Below are 15,505 nucleotides of genomic sequence, written 5' to 3' on the forward strand. Positions count from 1 at the left end.
CAAGCCACCAAACTTCATGAAGCCCGTTCTCCCATCTCTGACAGTTATTGTGCCACCTGGGGGTGATTATTTGGAAGCCACCTGCGTCCTCTATGATGGTGCGGTAAACTTTGTTGAGGTCCCATCTGCCTGCTGTCTTCGACTTTTTGGACAGTTGAGCCTTCCCTTTCTCTGGTCAAGTCAAGAGCCTTGAAATTTTCTCTGTATACCGCAAGATTGTCCTAAGATGGAGGTCCGTTATTCATCAGTTCTGCTCTGTGCCTGAGTGATTGGATTCATACTTTAGTGGCCATCGTGGTCACGACTGGCGACTGTGAAATCAGCGCCCACGTACTATCGCTTTGAACGGTCTCTGATCCAGCTTCGCCCCAATAAACCTCAAGTACAGTGCAAGAGAAAGTTTTTTTTCTATCTACCATTCCTTTCTCTCTCAGACAATTTCACAAAGAATATGTTGCGGAGCTAAGCCCTGTTTCAAAAGCAGTCAATTTTGTAATCAGTTAAGGCTAGATAGTGAGCTACACTAAGTTAGAGATAGAACTCTTCACAAGATCACTTGCACGCTCTACTGAGCAGTTCATCTTCATACATATGGTCCTTCTTTTTTATGGCTTTTTTCCACAATTGATTCATCAGGTCTTTCCCCTAGGTTCTCTATCTATCCGTGGGATGTCGACTAACTCAGATATATCGATGTAATTTCATCATGAAGCACGCAATAAACATATACCTAGTTGCTTAAGAGTGTGCGAGTATATCTAAAAGCATGCAAAATTGCTGAAGAAAACATGTTGCATTTTCCGTGCTTATTTTCACAGATTAGGCAACTCTTCCGCTCGACCCTTGCAGCCTCCAGGCAACGATGCCCGGGGGAGGGGTTCTTGTGTGGAGTGCTTCTGCATGTTGGAGCAGGCCTCCAACAACAACTCCTACACAGCCACAGCCCAGTGGTTCGATCAGTCTGCAGCTTATCTGCAGAAATCAATCAGGCACCCAATAGAGACTATGGGTGTCTAACTACCCACTGTCAGCACTCAATTGGATTACAGGCTCCAAGAAGCGTTCACTGGGAGCATGTCTTGTTCCATGTCTAGCAAAGCCTCACGAGGGCCCACTGCCAAGGTCCAAACCCAGAGCCTTGTCGGCGATGTCGGCCAAAGAGGAAAATGCTCAAACCATATTGTGGATGGATGCGACGGAAAATATTCATGGGGTCTTTGAAATTTGAAGAATATCGCTCACATGTTGGCTCTGGCGAGGCATTTAACCACTCGACGTTCCAGAGCCCTCGGGATTGTCATACATCCCACTAGACAACGAACTATCATCATCCCTGCTATCAGTTATTGGACTCGTCGTTCTGATCCTTCACAAACAAGTCTTTGAAAAGATGGCCAGCTCACAAGACCACTTCTTCAAGCTCTTAGAGTACTGGTCCATTGACAACCTCGACGCTCTCTCGAGGGACTACGGAGGCCACTCGGAGTCCGAAGATGCTAAACGCCTGCGTCTGAAGAACTATCCGGGAGCCCGATCCTATCTCAGATTTCTGCGGGATTCGTCTGACGACTACGACGATGGCCCTAGTTGCACTGGCGCTGAGGAAGATTCGGAGCTTTGCTGGGGATGCACCAGCCGGTTGAACGAGGTAACGAAAATCAAGTATTTTCGAGTCGGTCTCAAAGATTCACTCCTACGTGGTGACGCAGACGACGCAGACGACGTCGACTATAAGTGCGCGAATCTTCGCACGAACGATGTTTCCCTGTGGGCCAAAGAACCCAACTTCTACCGAGCACTCGCTGCCGATGGAATGGGCTTCTTGTCTCAGGTCGCTCATGTGTGCATGTACGCCGCCGTACGTCCTTGCACGAACGCAAGGTGCACGAGGCTGCGTGAGAGGATGGATAGCCGTGCCCCCAGGGTACCAGGGTGGCCATCTCTAAGGGAATGGGCGATCACTGCTATGTCCTGTCAGGAGAATCATCGCAAAGACTGGACTGAGAAGTCTGCTATTGGGCATACACATATTGCCAGCGCTGTTGCGGGACTTGCAATGGCTCTGGCAGAGTGCTCACGCCCATGCTACAGGAAGACTCATTTTCAAAACCACCTCGATGGCGCTGAGGATGAGGAGGACGAGGAGGACGCGGATGAGCAAGTCAAACTTTTGGATCAGGTTTTGGACCAGGTTTTGGACCTGCTCTATTGGATGGTTTCGGTCCAGTACAACTTCTCAGTTGGACCAGACAAGTTCGGCCGTTGGGTATCGGACTCGATGTCCAACAGCACTGGCGACGGACTCGAGAGGCCTAAGAAAGCGTTCGACCAGCTGGACAACACCAGATTCTGCAAGTTCCGAGTATGGAATTTCCTCGAAGCCTGCGACCGAAAGGATGCGGATCTGCCGACCATTATGAATTTCTTGGGGGCTATGGAGAGTCTTGTTGACAACAAAGAAAAAGCCCACGAGAACTGCACGCCAAAGTTCTGCCAGCAGGCTGTCATTGACAGCACGAAGACACAGCAAATGCATGCGCCTGTGGGACATCATGATTGCTCCAAATTGGAGTTTGACATGGACCAAATCGACAAGGCCATCGACGAAGGTCATTCCACGGCTTGGCTTTGCGGTGAGGAAAACATATCTGACAACAAAGTTCAGCTTGCTCACCCGCACGATGACTACGTCGCGATCTCCCACGTCTGGTCGGACGGGACAGGCGTGGGTCTCTCGTCAAAGAAGGAGGAGGACCCAGACTCAAGAGCTCGCATGGTCAACTCCTGTCTCTGGGAATTCTGGGAAGACAAGGTCAACAAAGTCTGGGAAGGCGAGGACCGGAAAGCCATCTGGTGGGACGCTATATCCGTGCCGGAGGGCGAGAAGCAGTATGTCAAGGCTCTCGAATCCCTACATAAGAACTACGCCAATGCGAAATGCACTATCGTACACGACAAGGAGCTCACTCGCACCGAGTTCAAGAACGACGGAAGCCCGTGCGTTGCGCTGGTGTTGTCGAACTGGTTCTCTCGCGGTTGGACTGCGTTGGAGCTGCAGATGTCCAAGCAGGTCAAGGTGCTGTTCAGAAAGGATGGCGAGATCGTCCCGTATGATCTTGACAAGGATATCTTGGAGTTCTCCCCGTCCACGACAAGCCCCGCTCATTGGTTGGCTACGAGCTGGATAAAGCGCTTGCGAGAGCCTGTCAACGATATTGGCGACATCATCCACACGCTCAACTCACGATCTACTTCCCGTCCGCGCGACAAGACGAGAATAGCTGCACTTCTCGCTGATGTTCCACACTGCGACTTTTCAGGGCAAGAGGGTGAAATCACACGGCAAATCCTTTCATATCTGGGGAAGGTTCCTTCACTCTGCTTGTTCCATGGCGAAGCCACCATGAAAAACAGTGGCCCATGGTCGTGGTGCCCATCAACCATTTTCAACATGCCAGCTGCAACACCCATCGACGTTGAGAGCCGCACTATGTCTGATTTTCTCTCACTACTGGATGTCACAGAAGATGGCGCGATATCCGGTCAGTGGCGTTGTCGGGAGCTGAAGGAGGATGACGACAAGACAGTCCATCTGTTTGGCAGAGATCCTTCGTCGCGTGTTAAAGTTCGTCTCGCACTCCAGAAATCTCAAATACAGCGCTGCTTGCTTTTGCGTCCCATGGCTTCGCTACAACAAGGAGAGCCAGCTCTGCTTGTGAAGAGGCTCGGGCAAAGACCGGACCACAATGATGAGCAGACCTTGTTGTGCGACTATGTCGGCACTGTCTGGGAAACTCAAGCCCTCAAGGAGTCTGACTGGCGCTATTCGCAGATCATCATGGGAAGCAAGTTGGATCCTGATGAGTCGAAGAAATTGGCAGACTTTGGCGATGTGTCTTCCGAGTATCCTAAAGATTCCATCTCCGACGAGAAGGTTGTTGTTGATGTCGAAGACTGCGAGCCCCAACAAAAGCCTGATCCTGCGGCCTGGCTTAGTTCCGAAAATACACATTACTACGACGAATGGCTAGGGGATGATGGAAGTTTCTTGAGGGTCCTACAGTCAAGTTCTGTTGACGAAAGGTCGCTCCAGGAACAGCTAATCGACTCAATCGCGAAAGCAAACCAGAAGGCAGCTCAATATCTGCTCGAACTATCCAAGGATGATCTCGACCCGGAGCTGGCCGATCAACTGCGACTGAAGGTGGACGAAGGCGAAGACGAAGTCAAGTCACACGCTATCATCAATGGTCTTTGGTCCCTTGGCGATCACTATCTGCAAGAGCGAGAATGGGACAAGGCCGAGGAAGCATACAACAGCGCTCTTGGTTTGTTTGAAAGTCTCACCGAGGACGATTTGTCTTCCCAGGCTCATTTGATTCCTAGTTATACCAGGGCGATGCTGACCTATCAACGCGGCCTGGTATCGATGTTATCCGACAACTCCTCTGACGCCGGGTCATTCTTTACGAGGACTTTGGAGATGATGAATGGGAGGACGAGAAGCCAGAAGCCTTTGAATCAAAACGGAACGAGATCCCAAGGGAGCGTTAAAAAAGAGGTGGTCAAGAACAAGCAGCACGCCCGCGGTGACAGGCCTGAGGACAGGGACGGTGATTATTTCGTCAAACGCAGTGCCCTCGGCGCTCTCATCTTGTTGTCCATCGACCAGGAGAACGGCGATGACGAGCAACTCGACGAGCCAAGGGAATATTTTATGAGATCTCTCCGCTTTGCAGAAAGGGATAGACTTGAAGGGAACGCCGCGAAGGCAATCATCGACTACAGCCTGGGGATGCCTGAAGACGACCCACCTAGCCTGGGTGAGGAAGCTGTTGACATCGAGAAGACTCTCAGAAGTGCTCTCAAAAAGTTTGATGTGCTATTCCGGAAGAAGCACTTACTTTGCTGCGTCACTGCACTTTGCCTTGGTGTAACCCTACGTATCAGGTCTCTTTCGGCGAGCGATTCTGAGCAGGTACGCCTCTCAGAAGATGCAAAAGAGCATTTCGAGCGCGCTGCAGCCGACATGATGGAAATGCTTCCAGATTTCTCAGAGGAAGAGAATGACTCCGGGCGAGGAATGAGATTGCGCAGTATTGCCCTAGCTCATAAGCAGCTTCTAGAGAACGACGATTGATGGAAACGGGAAGTGGTGACCCAGAGTGGAAGCTTTCACCGGGGAGCTTTTCGGTGAGCATTTTCATAGAATCATCTCAACCAATAGAATTTATCTCTGTTCCTCTCGTTTCTATATTCACGTATAATAAAATGCCGCCTTATTCATTGGAAATAAATGATCATATTGAACCAGAACCCCAGGCAAATGTCATAATCCCCCTTCACAAATCTGGAGTTGAACATCACGTGCGTGATGAAAAAGCACTTTGCTGAGTTCAACAAGAATGGCTGTGTTGTGGCTGGCTATGCATGAAAGTCTCAGTCGAATCCGATTGGTCTTGACTAAGGATCCGGCCAGAATGAAGGCCATTTGTTGTTTGACTTGTATCAACGGGGCGTATCGCCATTGGGCTTCTCCCGTTGGTCCGCCACCCTTACCATCATGCATGTCCACACGGATTCCCGCCATTGGATGACGGTGCATGCGGGCGCGGAGTTCTTCCAGTTACATTTTACAGCGTCTGACTTTTCGTCTGTCTGACTTGCGAGGAGAAAGCCTATGACCTCGTCGCGCGAAGGTTCCCTGAAGTGTGGCCCGGCAAGTTGTAGCACAAGTTAGGCTAACACATGTCAGACCATGCTTACCCGCCCATAGTTGGTGTTTGCAGTGATATGATTTCGTATTCAATCTTTATTGTGGTAAGGCCTCCTGCCCCATTTCCATCTATATTGTCCTCCATTCCCCGAAGATGGGGAATAAGGAGGGGTTCTGACTGCAGCTGCATCAAGTATCCACCTGGAAGTTAGCAACATTACGAAAGCTCAATTGATTCCCATTTTCTTCATTTCTTCCTACCTCTCATCATGGTTCAAATGGCGCCCATATGGTTCTACTCGCTGGTGAGTTCCACCCCCGTCAAGCGCGAGGTGCTCAACGATGCTGCGGCACGGGCTTTGCGTTTCCAGTGGAGAAACCCAGCCGACATCCTTTCCGTGCTCCTTCTCCTCGGCCCCGAAATCGTAAAGAAGGCGGTAGCCGCTCAGACGGGTCGCCGAATCACTCCCGTCGCATTTTCCTTCGGTTGGGTGGCGTATGGAGCTAGCGCCCTGCTGGATGCCCTTGGCGGTGAGTCTCGAGATGCGCGTGGACGGGAGTTTCAATCGCCTGGGTGAATGTCATTGACAAACCAAGCTAACAGGATGTGTTAGGTGGGACCCTCATGCCAGCGCCGGACGTGGATGGTGTCATGGTTGTTGGCGCCGACAGCACTCACCTCCGGAATTCGTCAAGCTGGGTCCTGGGTCGTCTGCTTCGAGACTTGACCTACAAAGTGGACGAAGAGATGCATCATGAACAGCAGCATGTTACGAATCCAGAAGCTAACAACGAGAAATCGCCGCAGATGAAAGGAGGGCCTGCCTGGGAAGCCTTGAGAGTTTCAGTCTACACAGTTGACTCTGAACCAAAGGCCGCACATGGCGTTCCGTCTCTTGACTTGGTCTGGTACTCCGGCTGTGTGGTCATTCTTATCCAACTCGTCGTCTCCGTGGTCCCATGGATCGTCTACAGGGATTGGTCGATCTTCCTCGTTACGGCCGCCGGCACTCTTTTGGCCGTCGTGGGAAGTTCGCTGCCCCAGTGGCGGCAGGAAAAATGGGCGTGTCCCAGTGATGGAGGCGCAACAGTTGCCATTACCCAAGGCAACGGCAGTCGTCACGTAGTTCTCATCGAGAACAGTCGTCGGTCAAAAATTGGGCTCGATCTCGAAATCCTTGCTCGCGCTACGCGCGTATTCAAGCCAACGCTTCAAACGAGAACCATAACTGTCGTCTTGACTCTTCTCTGGGTCATGCTGCTCATAACTGTCTCAGGCATGGAAGAGCACACGTGGTGTACGTTGGTCGCTCCATATTCGTTGATTTCCATTGAAAACTGATATTACTATTTAAGACTTGCTCACCATCGGTCTCGTCGGGAGTGTTCAGAACCTGTACGCTGCTGGTGTGTCCAGATCACCGAGCGCTCACGGCATACATATCACACACAAGGAGACTATTCGTGACAAGAGGGTACACCCTGTCATTATACAGGTCGAGAAAGACTATCCCTCCATGGGGCTAGTCCTGCTGGACATATTCTATCCAGGCTCGTTGCGGGTCAGTACTGACGAAGACAAGGACTTCTGGAGAGAAGCAATTGAGAAGAGGATGAAACCTAACAAATTCGGGGTTCGAGTGGACACTCTTGGCGCAAAGGCATAACCATAATAAACGCAGATCTTGTGCGAGAGTTATCATCCCAATTGTTGTCAAAACCGTCTGTAATTTAGGCACAACTTGCAACTATGATATGAGCTCCATCCATCTAGTCAACCTCTTGCAACTTATGTGGCCTCAGAGGGCGTTTTGTCTACAATGAAGCCAGCTACATCCCGACCGCTGCAAAACCTCGCCTTAGTCGCATCAGCTATTGCCTCGAGCTCAGCCAGTTGCATAAGAGGCAAGGGCTGTCTCCCATCGGAGCCATCTTGCTGCTTATCCAGGTAGGTTTGCTGCGTATCTGGCCCATAAAACAGCAAAGGCAGTATCGATGATTTCCAAATCGGATGTCTTCCCCTGTCCCGACAGCTCTGTGCGTATGTCGTCGCAATGAGAACCGACGTCAGAACTAGCAGGACACCCGGATACACCAGCCATGGCCAGTCAACGCGCATGCAGATGGACATTTCTACAGCAGTCCCATTCGTGAAGCTCCGCGCTTCTGTGAGGAACTCACGCCCTTTCGCGCGCATGCGGTTCGTCAGCGCCGTCGCCATGTTGTCGAAGGCGGTGGAGATATCGTCGAATGTGGCGTTCCCGCTGTTGAAGAATGCGTCGACCCAGAAGCCCCCTTCACAATTGATCCTGCCGTTTTCAAGGCTCGAAGTCGGTCTGTTGGAACCGGAAGTTGTCTTGGCGCATGATCCTCTGAGCGTCTGCAGAAAGAATCGCCTGATACCAAGGAACTCGGTGGGATCCATGAGTACCAGACACTCGGATGGCGCTTCATGGAGAGTATCTCCTGTGCCCCATGACGTCCAGTCCACGCCGTCTCGCGGTGCTTGGCTGATGTTGGACGAGTCGTACCATGTGTCTTTGATAATGCAAGGCTCGCTCAAAGCGACGTAGGAGAAGTTACGAAATACATATGTATTTCTGCCATCGTCCGCTATGTTTGCTTGGACGTATGAGATATTGGCTGCACCGACCGGCGCGGTAGAGACAGGCTTCTCGTCCAGGACACCATTCACCACGTTGGCATTGTAGCGGCGAAGGCAGGGGTGTAAGCTGCAGTTCGCTGCCACGATGTCGAACTCTGGAAAAAGACCCGGCATGTTGTCGTAGCTGTGTTTGCATTCCCTCGCCAGGGATCCGTCCTCTGGATCCTTTGTACGGACACAGCCTTTTGCTGTAAACGACAGGATGGACGTCTCGGTATTTTCGTAGTCGGTGCTGTAAGGGCTCGTCCGTTCCGTCGTCATGTTGAAGATACCAGACTTGAAAAAGGTGCTGATCCCAAAGTCGGAGCGGTTGTCGAATCGGTAATCGCGATCTGTCTCAAATACGTGGGAGAAGTTCGAAATGTGTCGGGATTCCAGCAATTTGGATCTCACATCGGTGCAAGTGCTACAAAGGCCGAGTGAGGTATGCGTGACTCCTGGTCCTCTGAGGGGAAACGTACAGTTCCCAGAGTCGCATTGAAAGAGGTTGACGGAGCCAGTCGGAGTGTCGGCCAGCAGACCATTCAGGGCAGTCATCTGCAGTTCCGGAGCGACCCTGAGGTTTTTGATGACGGCACTATCTCCAGAGCCGCCTGCTTGCGCCCCAACATAGGCGTCTGACCGTATGACGCGCTCAGCAACTGATATCCTCGCGATCCCCCTCCCATCGATGGCACAAGGATACGTTTTGACTGCTTGCTGGACAAACGGGCCGACAGCATATGAAGTGATGACAATGAGCGAGGCCAGGATGGTGAGCTTTCTTCAACCATTCAGTGTCAGTCGTTAAATTTTGGAGTTGATCGGGGTGATCATAACTTACGGCTTGAGAGTCAGAAACAGAAGCCTCAGTGATCCCCAAATACCCCTTCCGGCATTGTCAAAATGCTCGACATGTCGCAAAGGACGCGGCTGATCCATCCAAAGCCACTTGCATTGTCCGATAACTAGCATCTATTAGTGAACGTCACCGGAGGTTCGTATATTTTGATTCACCTTCAGCAACAACGAAAACCATCGCAGCTCTCAAGAGAGTAGTAAAAATAGCAATGGTCATGGTGAGGTTGATGGAATACGCAAATTTTGGCTGCGGTTTTCCGTCGGACACTTTCAAAAGGATTATCATGGCGATGAAGGCCAGAACTGATACAATTATGGCCAAGAACTCGTACTTCCACAGACTGAGGACATCGAAATTACCCAATGGTCGGTTTGAGAGTTCGACCTTTTTTGGCTCCCTGCCATATTCTCCCGCTGCGTCATCACGGATGTTTGAAGAATGTCCTTGTGGTTCCTCAGTTGGAACGCTTATGTAAGTTCTTGCTGACGGGAAGGTTTTCGGCTGGCGATGGTCAATGTCTTCCGTGTCCGGTACATCACGGCCAGATTCTGCATCGTTGAGGGTGACCCCAGACGTTTCAGAATGTACAGAGCTTCTTGAGGTTGCAGTCGGTCGTCTGCGATCGTCAACAGACAAATGGCCCCCACTGGTTGCCATTTTCTATTAGTCCACCGTTGGGACTTCGATAAATAACAAGCGTAATTGTGTGGCAAGGTGGAAAGGCGAGCTTGCTGAGTTTACATACTTTACGCAGGACACTAGTAGAATCAGAATGCGCCTAGCGGATGCAGCTCGAGGTCAACTTTGGAGCTAAGCGTGTGGGCTAGGGATCTTATTTTGCTGCCTGCAGTTAAGTAGGGCCCTCGTTGGTCAGTAGATACAGGGATTAAAATATGGCCGCAGATCGGTTACTCGAGGTGAGACTGAGTCTTGGAAAAAGAAGAAAAGAAGGGAAGTAGCGTTCGTTGATTGGAGTACTGTTTTCGTGGGCCGCCGAATCCTGAATCCTTTGACCACCCCAGAGTGCATGAATAGAACAAACCCATGCTGCCCTCTCTTAGCACCATAGTTACTTGAACAGAACTCGGGCATTCACATTGACTTTTGGTAGAGGTGCCCTACTTCCCCTGCACTCGTTCTTCTGGATCGCGAGCTTGAGGCGGTGGCTGATCTGGCCGAATCCGACTGATTGGGTGGCGTACCCATGATAAAATGTACATCCCATATGGAGATAATCATTCAGAATTGTTTTTGCAGCCACGAAGCGTTTGCAAAAATGGGGGCCTGAAATGATTGTGAATAAATGTCATCAGTTCATACCGATCAAACGGCAGATGTCCAAACGCCTGATACTAGCACAAGGATTCAATACAGTAGTTCAATAAGTCGTTCATTATCGCCTTCCATTTCTGTCTCTGCAGTATTATGCGGAATAGTCCACCGAGGCACTGCGTCTCTTCTGAGCAGAGCTCGTCTGCGGGGATAGACATCCAACATCCAACAGCATTTCCGCGATGCTTGAATGCCCATTCCAACTTTTCAAATGCCTCGAGGAGACTATGATCATTGCCCCCCTAGCTATATGGCACAAGCCTCTCTTTATACTGAAATTTAGAAACGCACGTGGAAGACACCATGGCGTCTCTCCAGCCAGGAAAGTGGTAGAGAGATGCCCACAGGGAAAAGCATTGAATTCTCAGACAATGTCAAGCATCCCTTCGTTCATGAAAATGGAACCGTTGCATCTATGCTGATCTCTAGCTTAGAAGTCAAGTCTCCAATCGGCCAGAAGCCTGCTCATCAACAGCAGCCGCAAGCAACCTCAGCGTCACACCGAGGGCCTTCGATTCTCTATCCTTCTTCAGCAGTCGGAGTGTATTAGAAGTATTCGAAGCCAATACCTTGCCCTGCTTTCAAGTTAATGTTCATTCAAATGAAGCGGGTTGTATTACTAGACGCTGAGATGTCCAGTATGTCGACATCTCTTGAGTAAAGAATGCTGCTCAGATCTCGTACTTCACGCACAGCCAACAGAGAATTCTGCCCATCAGGTATACATCGATACTTCTACTGCCTTAAGGATTGAAAACGCTAGCATATCTCAGTCTCATCTTGGACGTGGCAGCGTGTTATTTACTCTCGCTCGGTTCAAGTTCCCACTGAGTCGTGGGCCGTTGAAGATTGCGTCAACATGGCGGTGGCTAGAGTTATAAGTAAGCTTCGCTTGAACAGAATCACGACTCCCTAGGCAATCATATCGCCAGATCGACCTACGAACACTACAACAAACCAAGTCGATACTTCGTGCGAAGAAACACCCCCCGCCCCTTATATATGACTGTGCCTCGCACATCTCCTTAGCCTCAGTACCCACCACCATCCTCGTGGTATTCAGGCAACAATACGCCGACTTTGATTGGCTCTGCAACATCCACAGAACTTATTTCTCGGTAGTAAGGACTGGGCCACTCTCTGAAATGATGCTTATCACGGCCACAAGAACCAGGATATTTCCGAATAGTTGCACCAAAACCTTAGGACAATGACGTAAACAGAGTAACGTACAGTGGCACTTTGAAGATTCAAGGTCAACATACAATTAAGACCAAATAGGAGTTGGCCAGCATCTCGCCAGACGCTTCAACACTCAGCCACCCAAAGCTCAAGAGCCCATTGCTCATCTAGAGTCGTCCGAAATCTGGAGAAATTGTTGGGAGTAACGGGCACATCCACGGTCATGGAAAGGATATAGATAACAGTCCAGGTCCGGGCATCCAAAGGTATTATTGATTTATGTCACTTCAGCCCAATCAGCTTACTTTGAATCTCTAACATTAACATCTTCATTGACACAGTGAGCAATTATCGTGATCCATATATACATGAGAAGCAGCAACAGCATCGTCTTCGAAGAAACATGACCGTCGCCGTGATTAAAACGCTTTTATGCCGAAATGGCAGTGTGTTCCGCCGGCAGTTTTCCTGTCCTGAACGACCTGCTCCGATTACCCCATTATTAACAAAGGTAGATGCACCAGTAGGTGACGAAGCATATATATACAGAAATGGCCAAGCGGCCGAAGTCTCGATTTATCATCGTGTGAGGATGGATGGACATCTGGTAGCTTAAATGACCCACTGAGAAGAGTTAGTTATTTGCATCTGAGAGCAGGATGTAATTACTTACGGGGATGAACAGGTAAGGCACCTGGCGCTCGTACTCGGTCCAGGCATCGCCGTACTTTTGGCGGCAGCGGTGGATGTCACGGGCGGCGCGGTGGGCAATCATGCCACAAAAGAAGACCGGGTAGAACCAGGGGAAGGGGCTCCTAGAATATTGTTAGCACCGTCAAGGCGTTCTTGCATACGCTTCTGCTTACTTGAAACCGGTAATCAATCCCCAGCAGATAGCAAAGAACGCATCACAAGTGTAGTGGATCTTGCGAGCGTATCCGTACATGCCATCAGCGAGAATGACATCGCCCTTGGCCGAGGTAATGGTCTTAGGGTTCTTGACGACCCTCCAGGGAAGCTGGGGGAAAGTCCTGCGGTTGATGAGCTGTCCACGCTCCTGCGCACGGAAGCTGTTCTTCTGGCTGTTGGTTGTGTCCCAGACCCAGTAAACGAACAGGTACGCGATGAACAGGACAGTGAGCGCAATGGGGTTCCACTTGTACTCGTCGGGGTGGTGGTTGGCGAGGAAGATGGTGCAGTGGCAGTAGGAGAGAGGGACACCGGCAAGGTTCCAGAAGATGAGCATGAAGCCCCACTTCTCGTAGTACATGTCCCTTGGGCATTGTTAGACATGGTCGCATTAGATGTATCAGAAAACTTACCAGGTGGGCACGATCAACTGCTCACCCTTGGCGCAAGCGTTGGCGTAGAGGTAGTGGGCCAAGACGAGGAAAAGAACCTCGCCAGAAATGTATCCGTATCTCTCGTACTGTCGGGCAGCAGCACCGCAGCTGAGTCCGAAGAGGATGAACCAAGGGATGCGGACCTCGAAGAACATCTTGAAGTCGAGGATGCCAAACATGCGGGGGTTCAGCTCGGCACCAAGGAAGAAGTCGTAGATGGGGTAGCCGGTCATGCGGTGCTGAGCCCCCCTCCACAGAGCAGAGAAGTAAGCGACGAAAGACACAAGGTATCCGCTCAGAATAGCCACCGTCATCAGAGGTCCAAACTCATCGATGAAGGTGTAGATGGGAAAAAGACCACTAAAGTGCAGCACTGCCATGACAGCAATAGTGAAGTACCAACTGACGTAGGCGTTGCAGAAGTACTTCAGCTGCTTGCCACCCTCGTGAGCGAGAGGCTTGCCCCAAGCCCAGACGCCGGGCAGGAGGCAGTAGCATGCGCCCTCGAAGATGAAGAAGGTCCAGTAGATGCGCCAGGCACGGAGAGAGGGGAACGCTCCAGTGTAGACGAGGTTGGCAAGATGGCGGAAGAACTCTCCCAGTGACTCTCCATCCCGAGGGCGCGGCACACCGCCGTCATAGTAGGTGGCTCCGATCCACATGTACCACATCAGAAGAGGGAAACCAATCATCAGGGACAAGGTGCCGAGGCTGCCACCAAACTCGAACTCGCCCGAAGTGTCAATCTTGGGGTCGGTGCCAACCTTCCAGCCGTCAATGATCTCCCCCTCCTGGTAGACACGCTGGGCGTTCTCCTTCGTGGGAGGAGCGGCATCGCCGTTCGTGAAAAGCTCGGGCTTCTTCTCCTCGACATGCCCGTTGGTAGCGTGACCGTTGACGGACTCTTCCTTCACGTGTCCATTGGTGTGTCCGTTCCCGTGTCCGTTGGAATAACCGTTGGCCAAAGGCTCCTCTACCTCAGCCTTGCCGTTCAAGACGGACTTGTCGGTGACCATCTCGTCATCAAGCTCCTCGCGAAACTTGCCGGTAGCGCGTCGGCGGGGAGTACGGGCGGACATCTTCGATTCGGTGGTGTCTGCCGTGGGTTCGTTCTCGGGTGACTTGCGGCGGGAGGAGACACGTCGAGGGGTCTCAACCATACCCTCAAAGAGCTCCTTCTTCCTGAATAACCAGTGAGTCAACTGGAGCTTGACGGGTTCAGTGTGCAGAGTATTGACTTCGAGTGGAAGGCGGTACGCAACTGCTACTTCGAGTCGTGTGGAACGGTTGCGATGGGCCCAATTACTTCGGCCGACAATCTCAAATGCAGAGACGAGATGGAAAGTAAATAGACTAACCTAGGAGTCTGGCGCAGGGAGTAGCGGCCCGACATGTTGAAAGCTTTCTTATATCTGTGCAGGAAAGCTGAACGTGGGGTTATGCACCTTTCGTGTAGCTGCCGTACCAGTCCGTGTGACGGTCGAGGATCTTGAAGCGTGGGCAGCCAGGGTTCGGGGATCAAATTGGTGTGTTATCGACAAATCGTCCGAGGCATTGGAAGGAAGGGAGGGAAGCGTCTGGTGGAGGCGGTCAGGATGGGAATCCGAGTACGGCCGGGCGAGGATGAGCGCACGAAAAGTGTCAACGTGGCGTGGCGTGCAAGACGCCGACGTCAAGCTGGAGACGGGACGGCGCAAGTGACAGGAAAAATCGCAAGCGTGTCCTCGCACTCGATTGGGCGCCGGTTGGTGCTCTCTCAAAATTTTGTTGACATTTGTGTTTGCCCCTTTCTGCCGGTAGTCAAGGGTCACGAACAAAGTTGAAATTGAGGTACTTGTGCTGTTGGTGCCGCTGTCCGCAAGATGTGAAGTACCTACTCTAGCCAACCTCGGGAGGTTCCTCGGTGCAAGGGCCCGCATCTGCAGGCCTCGTCTAGGTTGCAGGCCAATGGGAAGCTTGATTTTGCTTGAATTGGGATCCTGGTTGGCGACCCCGCTGCCGGAACTGCTAGACGAAGCTTGCAGGTGCACCGTGCAGTAGCCGCCCAGCGCCATTGCAGTGTCCGAGGTTGGCCGTCGAGATTACCTCCATCATTAGCTAAGCTATTCAATGCCCATTTCGATCAACCATGCCGGGGACGGTAATGAGATTTCCCCAGCCTTTGCTAGACGACGCCTGCATGGCATGCACCTCACGGGGCCGTGGGCATGTGGGATTCTCGGACATTGAAGATGGGGGGCGGTTTTTGGGAATGTCCGCGTCTCCGTCCTGTAGATGGACGGGATGCTCCTTGGAAGATCAGGAGCAGTTCCTTCTCCAGCCGGCGAAACGCAATGCTTGCCCGGAAAGGAAGAAACAAGTCTCGTCCTTCCGGATGGTGCCTTAGTCACCGTTACTTCCTCATCTCTTCACCGCGCCAATCAAAT

At 51.4% G+C, this 15,505-nt stretch overlaps 4 protein-coding genes across 4 annotated transcripts; 2 read left to right on the forward strand and 2 right to left on the reverse strand.

Annotated features, from left to right (window-relative positions):
• Positions 1-1,390: 1,390 nt before the first annotated feature.
• On the forward strand, positions 1,391-5,140 carry CGGC5_v006399 (uncharacterized protein; the record flags this gene model as incomplete). Its single annotated transcript, XM_032031138.1, has 1 exon — positions 1,391-5,140. The coding sequence occupies one exon, from the start codon at positions 1,391-1,393 to the stop codon at positions 5,138-5,140; it is 3,750 nt and encodes a 1,249-aa protein (XP_031889257.1).
• An 845-nt stretch (positions 5,141-5,985) lies between these two features.
• On the forward strand, positions 5,986-7,383 carry CGGC5_v006400 (uncharacterized protein; the record flags this gene model as incomplete). Its single annotated transcript, XM_032031139.1, has 3 exons — positions 5,986-6,247; positions 6,331-7,014; positions 7,073-7,383. 3 exons carry the CDS (start codon positions 5,986-5,988, stop codon positions 7,381-7,383), a joined length of 1,257 nt encoding a protein of 418 aa, XP_031889264.1.
• A 122-nt stretch (positions 7,384-7,505) lies between these two features.
• Positions 7,506-9,438, reverse strand: CGGC5_v006401 (uncharacterized protein; the record flags this gene model as incomplete). Its single annotated transcript, XM_032031140.1, has 4 exons — positions 7,506-8,713; positions 8,843-9,144; positions 9,205-9,328; positions 9,378-9,438. The coding sequence occupies 4 exons, from the start codon at positions 9,436-9,438 to the stop codon at positions 7,506-7,508; spliced, it is 1,695 nt and encodes a 564-aa protein (XP_031889263.1).
• A 2,910-nt stretch (positions 9,439-12,348) lies between these two features.
• sts1-1 (Delta(24(24(1)))-sterol reductase) lies at positions 12,349-14,472 on the reverse strand (the record flags this gene model as incomplete). The annotated part of the gene is made up of 5 exons (XM_032031141.1): positions 12,349-12,360; positions 12,410-12,551; positions 12,603-13,010; positions 13,059-14,261; positions 14,438-14,472. 5 exons carry the CDS (start codon positions 14,470-14,472, stop codon positions 12,349-12,351), a joined length of 1,800 nt encoding a protein of 599 aa, XP_031889262.1.
• Positions 14,473-15,505: the final 1,033 nt, after the last annotated feature.

The sequence above is a fragment of the Colletotrichum fructicola genome (assembly GCF_000319635.2).
Source record: "Colletotrichum fructicola Nara gc5 chromosome Unknown KSG_Nara_v1_contig03, whole genome shotgun sequence".
NCBI classification, from domain to species: Eukaryota; Fungi; Ascomycota; class Sordariomycetes; order Glomerellales; family Glomerellaceae; genus Colletotrichum; species Colletotrichum fructicola.